At 41.9% G+C, this 15,524-nt stretch overlaps 1 protein-coding gene across 1 annotated transcript; it reads left to right on the top strand.

Annotated features, from left to right (window-relative positions):
- Nucleotides 1–3,673: 3,673 nt before the first annotated feature.
- Nucleotides 3,674–15,014, top strand: LOC143298552 (short-chain collagen C4-like). Its single transcript, XM_076611421.1, has 4 exons — nucleotides 3,674–3,915; nucleotides 8,542–8,675; nucleotides 10,602–10,664; nucleotides 14,436–15,014. The coding sequence occupies exons 1-4, from the start codon at nucleotides 3,743–3,745 to the stop codon at nucleotides 14,885–14,887; spliced, it is 822 nt and encodes a 273-aa protein (XP_076467536.1). The 5' UTR covers nucleotides 3,674–3,742; the 3' UTR covers nucleotides 14,888–15,014.
- The last annotated feature ends 510 nt before the right edge of the window (nucleotides 15,015–15,524 follow it).

The following is a 15,524-nucleotide window of genomic DNA, read 5'->3' as shown; positions in this document are numbered from 1 at the left end:
AATGTAAATACTCTTATGGTTGGTTATGCTGATTTTATTAGGAATGAATATGATATAAAGTAACCCTTAACCATTGGAATACAATGAACTTGTAAAGAGTACAGGTTATAAGGTATCGATATGCTGAGTGAAAATGTTATCCTACAAAATGTAACAGAATTCTTACCAGCTATGTTTTGTCTGTTTCAGGGGCACATATTCTTTTGTTTTGTTTTTGTTTGTTTTTTGTTTTTGTTGTTGTTTTTTTGTTTTTGTTGTTGTTGTTTTTCCCTTCTGATTTGGTTAATCTGACTGATTTGGGGTCATCCCCCGTGATAACAAGTTGAAAATGATGTGTACCACCAGTTTTATTTTGTTTAATAAAAGATAGATTAATCATAAAGTCCATTACTGCATTTTTTTTCATTATTATTTTGTGAGAAAGACAAAATGTCGACCGGACCCACGCTATGAGATCACTCCATATATTCATCCCATCCAACGAAAACTCACAACAGAGGCTACGTCCACATGTAAAGCATACACCTTCAGCCATACATTCCTACACTCAGCCATATACATTTCACCACTTACACATATGAAGGAGTAGTTACAAATGACTAACGGGTCAATTTACAAAAGGTAGTCTTCTACTGTTCCAAACGAATCTTTTAGCTTCAATCGAATCTGGAGTGTGTCTGGATCAACGGAAGAATACATATTATTAGATCTGAATTTACGCGATCGGAAGTGAGTCTGCTTACCACCTTTTGATGGTTTCGTCAAATGTGTGGTTGCTGACTGTTGTTTCGTACCAGTCTCGTTCTTCTGAACTGGGTATGCTGTCTTCAGATGGCGATCTCTCTGGTACCCGATGAAGGTGGTGAGGGTTCGCTCGGCCTCTCGTTCTCTCCTCGCTTTTCTCTTTGAGTGTAGACTTTCTGGCAGTCTCCAGTTGGATCGTTACTTGTACCGTAGCTAGTTGCCCTATGCCGCTCGCAGTCTCTTCAGGCAGTCCCGAGCATGCTCTGTAGATGGGTTGACCCTTGTTCTCAGCTCGCTATCTTCTATACGCCCCAAGCTGAGTCCTCCCTCCGTTATTTTCCAGAAGTTTCCCCTTCCGTCTTTAGTCTTTTTCGCCTCTTCTGTTAGATCTCTTGATCGGTTTTTTTTTTACTCACTTGTGTAAACAAAGTGAGTCTATGTTTTAAACCGGTGTTCGGTTGTCTGTGTGTGTGTGTGTGTGTGTGTGTGTGTGTGTCCGTGGTAAACTTTAACATTTTCTCTGCAAATACTTTGTCAGTTGACACCAAATTAGGCATAAAAATAGGAAAAATTCAGTTCTTTCCAGTCATCTTGTTTAAAATAATATTGCTCCTATGGGATGGACACAAAAAAATAAATAATGAAGCCTAATTATATGCAAACTGCATTTACTGTTATATTTATATTTTTTGTATTCTCTAAACTTGGCACTTTGATCTGATATTCTGACCCAACAACAAGAGCAGTCATTATTATCATTTTTTGTTCAAACAGGAACTTCTTTTGCTAAGCATGGAAGTTTTATTTATTTCGCAAACGTTTTGGTGCAGATAGTAAAAAAGGGAAATTACTCTGTAATTAATGCTAGGGGACTTAATTTGCTTTAAACTGATCTTTCTCATCTTAAACATTACATTTTGAAATTATACTCAATACATAAAAAGCTTGTGTGTTTTACTCTCAGTCACAAGTGAGTCTTGAAGGCCTTGCCTCTCTTGTTTCATTAGTTTTTTTCTCTGTCGTTTGTATGGTGAGGCTTTCTTTTTGTCGATAATGTTTATTTTTGTTTAGATGAAGTTCGTTGTTTTCTGCTGTAAGCCAATGATTCTCTTCAGATGTTTAGTTGTGGTGTTTTTCTTGCCGTCTGTGTTGCGGTGATGGTGTTTTGTTGCCTTCTCTCCGTGGATATGAATCCTTGTTCATCCCCTGTGAGCTGGTAATTTTCTCTGAATGTGAAGTTTGTTGTGTTGTTGTCAGTGCACACAGGTGTTTTGGACACAGTATCGGTATCAGTATTAGTTGCTCAAGGAGGCAACACTGCATTCGGACATATCCATATACGCTACACCACATCTGCAAAGCAGATGCCTTGCCAGCAGCGTAACCCAACGTGTTTAGGCCTTGAGGGAAAAAAAAAGATATATATAAAAAAGAAGATAATAAGGATAATGAAATAAAAAGACAGCAATGATGATAAATAGCCAAATAAATGTAAAACATGCAGACACACATTATCACACACACATTCACATGCATAACAGATATGCAACGAACATGCAGTTTCACAGTTATGAAGGCACAAACAAATACACATAAATGTACACGAGCCCCCACCCCCACCCCTTCCCTCCCACACACCATCTCCCAAATTACACCCTCCTCCACACACTCATTCCTAGGCTGCGCATCGCAGCTTCCACGGCACACACAAACACACACACGCACACTAACTTATACAAGCACACACACACACATCCATATTTCCCTTAACACCTGCATGTCCCGGGCAGTATGACCATGTAAATCTTTTTAATCTGAAAGTTGTGCATTGCCTCGTGCCACTCTGGGCTACCCATTCCACTTTCAATTTTCTGTATGAGGTTCATTGAGTCAATTAGAATCATGACATGTTGGTTTCCAGGCATATGGATAGATGACAGCCACTGGAGAGCATGTGTCACAGCTTCAACTTCCATCGTTAGGCTGGAGGTAGTGACTTTGTAGGCAGCATTCTCTTCCCTAGCTAATTGTTTTTGGGATACAATGATTTGATTTGCAGTCTCAAAGGAACATGCAAATTCTACATGTGTCGTGCTAGGTTATTTTTTTATATGACGTCTGCGAGTGACGTAAACGTTCATTGACGCGCTCTCTAGATTTTTGACTCACTTATGTAAACAAAGCGAGTCTGTTATAACCCGGTTTTGGATGTTCGGTTATCTGTGTGTGTGTGTGTGTTTGTGTCTGTGAGTCCGTGGTAAACTTTAACATTGCCATTTTCTCTGCAAATACTTTGTCTGCCAATACCAAATTTGGCTTAAACATAGCTGGGAAAAAAAATCATCACAGTTATACCAATGATAGGTTGTACGTCTCCCGAATTTAGCCATATTTCTGAATCATTAACAGTTTATTTCGTTGATGATCGTTCCGGAGTCTGAAAATACTTTCATCGCTTTGCAGCTGCCCGAAAGCAGGCAATGTCTAGTAAGAAGCCGCCATAAACTCGTGTTTTTCTTGTTCGCAATATTGTAAGCAAAGAAATACAAATTCTGGACAGGACACATTCAGTGACACTAACTACATTAATGACGTGTTTTAATTCTTACGCGGAGGTTTTTTTGTTTGTTTGTTTGTTGTTGTTTTTTTAAAGTGTGTATCACAAGTGAGTCTTGAAGGCCTTGCCTTTCTTCTTGTTGTTTTTTTCTGAATGGTGTAGTTGTTTTGAATTTACGTGACACCCACTACCCCCATCCCCACCCATCCCAACCCACGCACAATCCCTGCTGTATGATGCAGCAGTCAGGTGTTAACAGACGTAGTTCGAACTTTAGCACCTGTCAAGGTGTGAACTCACACACAGGGACCGGGCGGAGCTAACACTTCCCACGCGCGACGAATGGCTATAAAGACAGCTTCCATGCAGCCAGTTGGTGAAGGAGAATCATTGACAGGAGATTTGGGTTGCTACTGTAAACAAAAGTTTATCTCTGCGGTGATGATGTCCGCAATGTTCATGCTAGCCTGGCTTTGGCTGGGTCTTGTGAGCAGAGGGCTTGCAGACTCCCTTTCTTCGCCCTCCGCTTCGCTCTTGAAGGATGATGCCACCGTGGTCAAACTTCAGAGAATGGAACGGACGCTGCTTTCCGTACAGCAAGCTCTGCAGTCTTCGTAAGATGTTACTGCTGCTGCTTCTGTTCTCTCTCTCTCTCTCTCTCTCTCTCTCTCTCTCTCTCTCAGGCTGCTGGTGGTATAATTAGTGAACTTTAGAAAAATTCGTGTGATCAGGTCGTTCAGTTTGCCTTTTCTTTCTTTTATATATATATTTTTTTAAATTCTTTATAGACAATGGTGTATGTTTTCAATGGTAGACTAAATCTTTTGTTTGGCCATTATTTATGAAAGGTGATGTAAATAATCCTAACAGTAATAAAGGTACTGCTCTTATCGATATTGGTAGCAAAATTTAATGTTAAATCATCAGTGGCAGATTACAAGAACGGGTATAGGAACATAATAACACATGTGAACATCAAGTTGGGTTTGGAGGGTGTTACCAAAAGATAAATCATAATATTCACCTTTGGTTCAGAAACACGTTTCTCTAAATCGCAAGCTGTTTGTGTTTTCATAGGCTTTGATAAGGCATTATACTTCACAAGCTAAAATCTGTTACGGCCTATTGCATTCTAAAATGGTGTTTGGGGTAAACCATTCAAATATATCAGGAGTATGTATGACAATGTGAAATGTAGGATTAAATGTGGTGCTCATCTAACAGATTCCATCATTTTTACAACTGGTGTTAAACGAGGAGATGCACGCAGCCCTCTATGATTTCTGTTGTTGTTATAAACGAATTGGCTTTAGAAGTATCAAACAATGGAAATCACGGCGCCAAATTTTCTTTTATGCTATTCATCCTTCTTGTGGCCGACGATATCGTTTTGTTGTCTGAAACTACTGTTGGATTACAAACATAGCTGGATAGATTACAGCACTTCAATTAACTCACTCAGTACGGACAGTCCTCTCTTCTCCTCTACAGAGACCCCTCGGATGTCCAGTGGGTGTCTGAATCACCCAACCTTTAGCTTCCGTCGTCAGAATTATGGTATTCTTTGTTAACATTCACCTCTTCAGTATAAGAGCCTTCCGCTTGCAATGTTTTGATGATGGTAACTGGGGTGAAACGCTGTTAACGTCGTCTCTTTCGCCGTTCGTATGGAGAGAGTTAACCAAAGCTGTTGTGAGTTGGTCATCTGTACATTTCTTTGCATTAAAAAAAAAGCATTTGTATTTGTATTTCTTTTTATCACAGCAGATTTCTCTGTGTGAAATTCGGACTGCTCTCCCCAGGGAGAGCGCGTCGCCATACTACAGCGCCACCCAATTTTTTTTGTATTTTTTCCTGCGTGCAGTTTTATTTGTTTTTCCTATCGAAGTGGATTTTTCTACAGAATTTTGCCAGGAACAACCCTTTTGTTGCCGTGGGTTCTTTTACGTGCGCTAAGTGCATACTGCACACGGGACCTCGGTTTATCGTCTCATCCGAATGACTAGCGTCCAGACCACCACTCAAGGTCTAGTGGAGGGGGAGAAAATATCGGCGGCTGAGCCGTGATTCGAACCAGCGCGCTCAGATTCTCTCTCGCTTCCTAGGCGGACGCGTTACCTCTAGGCCATCACTCCACTTGTTACATGTTACATGAATTAGATGCTAGAGGAAGTACGAAAATGAATGTTTATTGATGCTGAAGGCGCCGATACAAAAGAACATAAGTAATTTTCACAAACTAACAAAGGAAACAGTTAACAGACATGAGCTCTACAAACGAATATTAAGAGACAACAGTGCGCAGACTCTTGCTTGTTTCATAAATATGCATAACTGAATTAAACAGACCTGCCTCATTTCTTGTTAACGACAACATATTTTGTCTGAAATGACATGGTTCTGTACAATAGTTTGAATGAAACATTTCACTCTGAGATCATGAAAAACAGGGCAACAAAACAGAAATAAATGGATTTCGTCTTCTTTTGCCTGATTGCACAAGCGGCATATAGGTTCCTGTTCATTTACTTTTCCATATCTAATACAATGGCAAACAATAACAGAGACATTGAATCTAAATTTACTTAAAGCACTCTTTACATATATATTCATTTTTATTCCAGTGTATGGTTGTATCTTGTGCGTTATCTTAAAAGGTCTATTCTGTGCAAATATTATTAGTTATATATATGGTTATGCCAGTCCTACCACCTACAGTCAGTTATTCTTTGTTTAAAACATTTCAAGAATCACGTTGGACACCTTGGTTATTCCAAACAAAGGCAAAAACGTATGAATTTAGACATTTTCGTGCGTTAGAAGGTCATGTCTTCTTACCGTCACTATCTAAGATTCGCAATAACTTGTAAGCCTTAAAAGGCAATCTAAATTCATTCATTCTTGTAATTTTAAGCCAGTATTACATATTATTTCACATACGAGTTCAAATAAATTGGATACCTACCGATTGGTAGATGCTAGAGGAAAAAAGAATTGGGTTTCTGACGTGTGAAACTGTTTATTTGAATATGGTTTTGGTGATGAATGTTTAAGCAAGAGTGTTGGTAGTGTCAATGCACTTGTTACTGTTTTTCGACAACGTTTAATCGATTGCAGATGGCAAAAATGGCACGAACATATTCAGACAATTAATAGATTCAAAATATATAGAACTTTTTGTAATGTCCATAAAGTAAAACTTTATCTTTTGTCTACTTCGGAGAAACATTTGAAATGTAATACGACTAGGTGTATCTACTATACATCATTATAGATAACATAATTTGAAGACTGATGATTTTATATAATGAACACAAGGAAGGTGAGTTGCATTTTGTCTTGTGTTGTCCAGCTCTTAATGATATCAGACTGATTGTTCCTACAATTTTTTTTCTGACAAACATGTGCCTTTGAATTAAGTTTGTTGATAATAATTGTCTACTAGAGATACTGATGTTCAGACTCTGTCAATTTTCTTATACAACGCAGTTAAATTCAGAGATAAGGTACAATTTGATTGAAATAAGGTATTGTCCTAGCAATATGATTCAAACGTCAATTTCGTTTGACATGACCGTGTATAACATTTTTTTAAATCTGTGATGTGCTTATATTTCCACAGACAACCCTTCATGAGAGTCAGTGACTTAATAATGAATGTATGATTCGTACTCTCTCTCTCTCACACACACACACACACACACACACACACACACACACACACACACACACATTCACACACACGCGCGCGCGCACACAAACACACTCATTCTCTCTCTCTCTATGGATTCAAGATTCAAGACTCTCTCTCTCTCTCTCTCTCTCTCTCTCTCTCTCTATGTATACATACATACATACATATTCTTTTTCAAGAAGGCCGGATGTTAAAAAAAAAACACAAAAAAACGAACACACACAAAAAAACCTCAATAATTGTGCTTATTCCCTTACTCTCTTGATATAAAATTTCGTTCGTACGTTCGTTCGTTCACATATACTCGCGCGCGCACACACACACACACACACACACACACACACACACATACTCGCGCGATCGCGCGCGCGCGCGTTCTTTTTTTTAATGTTTATTTAGATCAAGTTGTGTTTATTTTCTATTGTTTATCTATGTCAGCAAGTAACGTTTATTGGTGAAAAACTCCTTTATGGTGGTCTATGACATGTTGTTTCTGTTGAACACCAACAATAACAAAACTGCCTACCAAGACCATCAGACAGCAGGATGAGCTGCAGAAAAAAACAACAACACCTGCAGCTACGATGTCCCTGCATGGAGGACGCAGTACAGACAGATGTCTTTCTTCCTCCGTACCATCCCATACCAACACACTGCCCCACGAGGTTGGATTGTCACAGCCGAGTCGCTGGACTTCTTCAAGTCCAGACTCGCCTGTGTCTGTGACACAACAGAGTAGACTTACCCCCCATGCTCCCATCCCACTAACCCCCAACACTTCTGTTTAGTCTTCCCACTCCCCCCTCCCCGCCCGCCCCCCACCCACCCCCACCCCCCTTCTCATTTTACTGCCAGCAAGCCCACCCACCCCCACCTCCTTTTTTTTCTCACTGCTAAGTAGTGTCGAAGAAAGCTAGGGTTGTGCCGGTCGGGTGTAATCCAGGGGACCGCTACGGTAGCCGGATTGCCCTCGCTGAAGATGCGAACACACCAGTAGACTGCGCCCCATCTCCTCTATCAGCTAACAGCACATCCCTCGGCAGCCCAGCTGAAATGTGCGCAATAGCAACCTCCCACACAACACGACAGTTTTCATCAACATACTGATGTTGGTCGTAAAGTGGAGGAGGAAGAAGAAGAAACTGAAAACGCCGGACTGAAGGAGTTGCGATTCAATGTATGCATATTGTTACTTTATTCTACCCTGTTGGGGGACAAGAGGGTTAAAGCGGTGGAATCTGAATCTTTTGATTCAGCAGTTTGGGTATTTAAGCAGTACTGACAGATCATTCGTTTATTTGCTTGCTTGTTGTTTTGGTTTGTGGTAGTTGTTGCTGTTGCTGCTCTTGAACGTAGTGTTTTTGGCGGGTCGATTTCTGTTTCTTTCATTTTTTCCCCATTGTATTCTTTAACACGAATATGTGTGTTTTGTGTATGTGAAAATAAATAGGCTTGTGATTTTGATCAACTGTTTCTTATTCAGAGATGTGATGATATACACCAGAAGACTACGCCGTTTCTGTTGGTTTGTTTTTCCTCTACACAGACATTCTGTGATGGGCTTTACACGCATGGAGGTGATGGCTTTGTACAACAAACTTGTGGCATTCGAGAAAAAGACTGACACGAAGCTGGAAGCGCTGGAGTTACTCCAAGGCCAGCTCAAGGCAAAACCAAAAGGTGGTGACTTTATTGTGTTGATGGTTTTTAATTTAACTCACTCAGTACGGCCAGCCCTCTCTTCTCCTTTACACACACCCCTCGGATGTCCAGTGGGTGTCTCAGTGACCCAACCTTTAGCTTCTGTCGTCAGAATTGTGGTATTCTTTGTCAACATTCACCTCTTCAGTATAAGAGCCTTCCGCTTGCAATATTTTGATGGTGGTAATTGGGGTGAAACGCTGTTAACGTCGTCTCTTTCGCCGTTCGTATGGAGAGAGTTAAACTGGGACCCTGAACACAAACCGCCGACTGACGTCTCTCTCTCTCTCTCTCTCTCTCTCTCTCTCTCTCTCTCTGGAAATATGAAATGCTCTTGTTACAGCTTGAACCTGGTAATTCTAACTGGGTATCAGGTATGCAGAAGTTTTTAACTGAAAATGGCTGCGGAATTGTTTGGCTCAGCCAAGGCGTTGGTTGAGTATAATTTGATGACCGAATTCAAAGATCGACGTATTGCTTGTTATAAGCAAATGTGGCATTCAAATATTGAATGCAGTGATAAATACAACTATTTCTATTCATTTAAAGTGTCTTCAAGGTGAAGTAAAATATTTCACTTTTATTGCAAATAAACGGCACAGAGACAGATTGATGAGATTCAGGCTGAGGGTAAGCGGGTTAAAAAACAACAACAACAACCCTTCCCCCCCCCCACCCCCCCACCCCCCCACCCCACTCCCCACCCCACAAAAAAAACACCCTGTAAGCAGCGGTTTCATATCTAAGAATATTCAAATGACAATATCTGCACGTCATGCAGAAACGATAACGAAAATGAAGGACACTTTCTATTCCACTGTTGTTTAATCAGATAAACGTAAGCTTTGTAGTGCAATAACTTCTCCCACGTACCACCCTGGTGCAAATGATGTTTCTAATCTATTGTCGAACAACGAAAACGATGTTGTAAATTTTGCTAAATTGCTGAAGCAATGCGCATTAGAAAGAACATTTCTGAAAAAAGGAATAGTTGAGCTTTAGATGTTCCAGTTCATATGCGGCAGTGTGCACGCGCGCGTATATATATATATATATATATATATATATGTGTGTGTGTGTGTGTGTGTGTGTGTGTGTGTGTGTGTTGAGCATGCACGAGTGGGCGCGCCAAATTATGTAATGTCTAAGAGTTATAGCTCTGCTGATATTGTTGAATGAAACTTCTTCTTCTTCTTCTTCTTCTTCTGCGTTCGTGGGCTGCAACTCCCACGTTCACTCGTTTGCACACGAGTGGGCTTTTACGTGTATGACCGTTTTTACCCCGCCATGTAGGCAGCCATACTCCGTTTTCGGGGGTGTGCATGCTGGGTATGTTCTTGTTTCCAAACCCACCGAACGCTGACATGGATTACAGGATCTTTAACGTGCGTATTTGATCTTCTGCTTGCATATACACACGAAGGGGGTTCAGGCACTAGCAGGTCTGCACATATGTTGACCTGGGAGATCGTAAAAATCTCCACCCTTTACCCACCAGGCGCCATCACCGAGATTCGAACCGGGGACATATTGACAGTCCAACGCTTTAACCACTCGGCTATTGCGCCCGTCGTTGAATGAAACGTATTACTCCCCTTGTCTGCAGGGCTTAAGTGCTAAATGGACAATATTATGTCAGTGTCAGAGTCAGTGTCAGTCTCTCCCTGTCTCTCTCTCTCTCTCCTACCTCTTGATACGACTTTTTTGTTTTCAGATTATCAGATTCTGTTGAGATTTGCCAGCACGCTAATTCATAATTCTTGCTGTTGATTTGTTTATCCAGATTGTACCTCCCTTCGACCCCCCTACGCCCTACCGACCCTCGACCGCACCCAGACCCTGGTTTTTTTGTGGGTGTTAATTGTTGTCAGTTAAAAGCCATCTTTTCTGTGTGCCTTTGAACAGGATCAACATTTGTCCGCTGGGGAAGTAGAAACTGCACCGATAAGAGCCGACTGGTGTACTCTGGTGAGTGGCTTCACACTTTTTTGACTATGTTTTAACCTGGTGTTCGGTTGTATGTGTGTGTGTGTGTGTGTGTGTGTGTGTGTGTGTGTGTGTGGTAAACTTTAACATTGACATTTTCTCTGCAAATACTTTGTCAGCTAACACCAAATTAGGCATAAAAATAGGAAAAATAGGAAAAATTCAGTTCTTTCCAGTCATCTTGTTTAAAACAATATTGCACCTCTGGGATGGGCACAAAAAAAAAAAAAAAAAAAAAAAAAGAAGCCTAATTATATGCAAACTGCATTTACTGTTATATTCATATTTTTTGTATTCTCTAAACTTGGCACTTTGATCTGATATTCTGACCCAACAACAAGAGCAGTCATTATTATCATTTTTTGTTCAAACAGGAAGTTCCTTTGCTAAGCATTTAAGAATTTTTATTTTATTTTGCAAACGTTTTGGTGCAGAGTGTAAAGAAGGGAAATTACTCTGTAATTAATGCTAGGGGACTTAATTTATCACAAGTGAGTCTTGAAGGCCTTGCCTCTCTTGTTTTTTTCTTTTTTCTGCCCAATCTTTTGCGCCATTCCAATGGCATCCCTCCCACGCCAGTCATTTCGAGTCCCCCATATCATGAAGTTGAGTGTTGGCCTGGAGGTAACGCGTCCACCTAGGAAGCGAGAGAATCTGAGCGTACTGGTTCCAATCACACCGGCAGTCGGCAGTATTTTCTCCCCCTCCACTAGACCTTGAGTGGTGGTCTGGACGCTAGTCATTCGGATGAAACGATAAACCGAGGTCCCGTGTGCAGCATGCATTTAGCGCACGTAAAAGAACACATGGCAACAAAAGGGTTGTCCAAATAGTAAAGAGTGGTAACTCTCTCCATTCACAAGGTACACAACTTCAAGTCAGTGCTGCTTACACTACCGATTCAGCTAGCACACGGGTAAATAAAAGGTACACTGGAACAAACCCAGACACCTCAAAAAAGGAAGCGCCGGGCCTTTCCTTATACCGATCATTTGACATGTGCACACAGCAGCAAAGACAGAAGAAATGTGCAAACACAAATACGCTTTTATTCAAGACTGGCTAGCCTCTTTAATCCTGAACAAGCCACACAGAACACATGGACAATACAGAACAAATATATGGTTGCCTCGGTGGTTGTTCCTTGTAAAATTCTAGAGAAAAATCCACTTCGATTGGAAAACAAAAAATAAATACAAAAAAAGGGTGGTGCTGCCAGTGTAACGACGTGCTTTCCCCCTGGGGAGAGCAGCTCGAATTTCACACAGAGAAATCTGTCGTGACAAAAAGAGTAATACAAATACATACAACGTCATACACGGCCACATCCGGGCTCGTCTGTGGCAGTCACAGTGTCGGCAGAACACACAGGGATGCATCGATGCTAGGTCGCAAGAAGGGTGACACATCTGAAGAGACCCTGCACTGCCACGGAAGCACTTCAGCGGTGTTCAGTAGTACCTGTTCTGAATTAACGTATTTGGGACACCACCTACTAAGCCCCCTGCTGATGAAAATAATCATAATTTCTTGACGCGGAGCTAGACTGAGTGAGCGCCCCATCCCCCACACTACACCCACCTCCGCACACCAGCAACACTCGACTGGGGCAGGCCTTCCGCAAAACTGTCTTTTTCTTAAGTAAACAATTACAACTGTGCAACGAATGTTTCTCTCTCTCTCTCTCTCTCTCTCTCTCTCGCAGGCACGGATGCACGCGCTCGCGCACACACAAATGCACACACACACACACACACACACACACACACACACACTACGTACAATACCACACTACGTCTTTGACGGCTGCTGACAAGTATGCCCAGTCCTTTTCATACTTAAAACCACTCCACTCACACCTTTCATTAACACTTATTTCATCATTCATGAAATGTATGCTGATGATACTCAACCTAAACATTCTGATTCCCCTCCAAATTATTAACATCTCTCCAAGACTGTGTCACAGAAGTGAAAAACTGGATGACAGAAAACAAACTGAAACTTAACGATGATAAGACTGGAGCACTCAGACTCCTTCCTCCATCAGTAGATGCCACTTCCCTGCCTTCCACTGTCGATCACGGAAACTCTTCTCTCATTCTCTGATCGTGTCCGTGACCTTGGCTTTTTCCTTGATAAAGATCTTTCAATGCAGTATCACATCATCAGCAAAAACTTGTCAAGCAACCTACTTTGAACTGAGGCGAATCAGCTCCATACGCCACTACCTCACACTCGGCGCAACCAAAACACTAGTTAGTTCATGCATACTCTCTAGATCCAACAGCGAAGTGAGAGCTGTATTATCAATGGTTTCTCCTGTCAATGGGAATTCATTTACAGCTTAGTCTTTTGTAAAGGACTATGACTCTCAAACTAGGAGGCAAAATTGCGCTGGCTGTCAGTGCTGTAGCCTTGTGGGCTAGTTGGCCTTTGGGAACCATCCTAACGCCGACTGTCCTAAAACCCTCTTGGCCGAGAGAGTGGGGATGTAACTTGGGCAAGACACTCTCCACTAGAATCAAATTCTAGCCCAGATAGTCGGAACAGCAGTTGCCTCCTCTGCTGTTCTGATGGTCATAGTCGGACACGACTGACTATCATATAAAAAAACACACCTCTAGATTAGACTGTTGCAACTCTCTTCTCATCGGTTGTCCGCAAACAGTCCTCAGACCACTACAGAATGTACAAATTCCGCAGCCAAACTGATTTATAAAGCAAAAAGATCCTCACACAGCATATCCCTTCTAAAAGAGTTGCACTGGTTACCCATAGAGCAAAGAATCAAATACAAAGCCGCCTGTCTCTGCTACCATGTGATATCTGGAACTGCACCCCGATACCTCTATGACATCTTTCAGATCTATGTACCCTCCCGCTCTCTTCGCTCTGCTGCCGATGATAGAACCTTTCGCGTCCCAAAATACAAAAGAGAACAGCACTGTAGTCGAGCCTTCTCATCATCATCTATTCAGATATGCACTCTGCCTCACCACATCCCTACTGCCTTCCTTTAAATCTAACCTCAAGACTTTCCTCTTCCGGCAGCATTTCCTCTTGACCCTCTCTCATACATGAAAGTAGTTAGTTGATTGTGTAGGTATATTTGCAACAATGTATTGTGTGTGCGTGGAATGTAAGTATGTATGGATAGATGCATGCATGCATGTATGTATGTATGTTTGTATTGTACGTACGATTTTGTATGCGCATATATTTGTTTATTGTGCATGATTGTGAGTTGTGGACTGAGTGTGTTTCGGATGTGTGTCTGTGTGGATTGTAAAGCGCTTTGTGCAAAGAGGAAAGCGCTATTAAATGTCCAGTTGTCATATTATCATTAGTAGTAGTATATGTCAGTGAAGGGCCGTGTTCTCACTTTGATGAAGCTGAGCTTACAGGTCATGATGTTAGTCATATTTGAACTTCTTCTTCTTGCGATTGTCTCTCATTTGTTAATCAAATTCAATTACGCCACTTAAAAATACAGCAAAATCAGTCATTGCAATTTAGGCCTAGACTGATGCGACACTGGTCTTGAGTCACCACGATTCAGGAGTGTACGGGTTAAACTGAACAGCAACAACCACACACACACACACACACACACACTGACCCATAGATGAAAACACACACACACACACACACACACGCACACTGACCCATAGATGAAAACACACACATAGAGACACACACACACACGTTCACCCAGCTAACCATCAGTGTGTGGTGTGGTGACCTGAACAGGCGCTGTAGGAGGCTCCTATTACAGTCACTATGGGGGCGCGGCGAACCATTTGTGTCTGACCATGGCTCCACAGTTTGACAACACACCTGTACCCGGGAGCTATTCGTTTCTGTATGGTGCGGAGTATGAAGTCATTCCTCAACATCAAAACCAGAACGTACCCTGCTCTCTGTGCATGGCCGCTAAGTCCACGACCGTCATGGTCCCCGGAACCCACACCTGTCCTGAGGGATGGACCCCGCAGTACACAGGACATCTGGCAGCGGGGCACTACAACCACAAGAGTGCCACCCAGTATGTCTGTCTGGACGGAGATCTGGAGGACATGCCTGGCGGAGCCGCAAATCATGAAGGCGCCCTGCTTTACTACACCATCACCCAGTGTGGCTCCCTTTCCTGCCCTCCCTACGTCAACAAGAAAGTCGTGCTCTGTGTCGTCTGCTCCAAATAGAGTAGGGGAGGGGGAGTGGGAGGTGGATCAGTCATCACGTACCTGCGCAAGTTAAAGAGCAGAAACGTCTGTCCACTCGCCGAGTAAATCAAAAACCAAGCTGCCTCGATGGCACACTTGGGACTTTTTTTTTTTTTTTTTTTTTTTTTAAAGCAAACTGCAATAATTGCAGGTCTAAATTTTGGACATTTCTATTTCCTTACAAACCGGCAGCGCATATATAATGAAGAAATGCCATAAGGACCCCTGCCCGATACACTTTCAAATATCAGATCGTATATCGTTCTCCTTTTGGCTCCAGCTGTTGCTATTAATTATTAGGATAGTTATTTTAGGTTTCAGTCATGTCATTAAAGAAATATACTCGGCAGCAAAAAGTGTGTGTGTGTTTGTGTGTGTTATGGAAAACGAACAGTGTGCGTACGTGTGTGTGTGTGTGTGTGTGTGTGTGTGTGTGTGTGTGTGTGTGAATATTTGTATGCATCTACTCGTGTGCGTGCCTTCTGCCGGTATGTTCTGTTCTCAGCCATCAGTCCATGTTACAAATGACCACATTTTACACTCAGGAGTTTGACCTCAACAAAGAGACAAAAACTACTGTGACAGTGGATCGCATGCAACGCTCCTCTCAAGTCAA

Source organism: Babylonia areolata, chromosome 24, assembly GCF_041734735.1.
Source record: "Babylonia areolata isolate BAREFJ2019XMU chromosome 24, ASM4173473v1, whole genome shotgun sequence".
Lineage (NCBI taxonomy): Eukaryota > Metazoa > Mollusca > Gastropoda > Neogastropoda > Buccinidae > Babylonia > Babylonia areolata.
The sequence above is the reverse complement of the archived record's forward strand: the minus strand, read 5'-3'. Positions and strand labels throughout refer to the sequence as shown.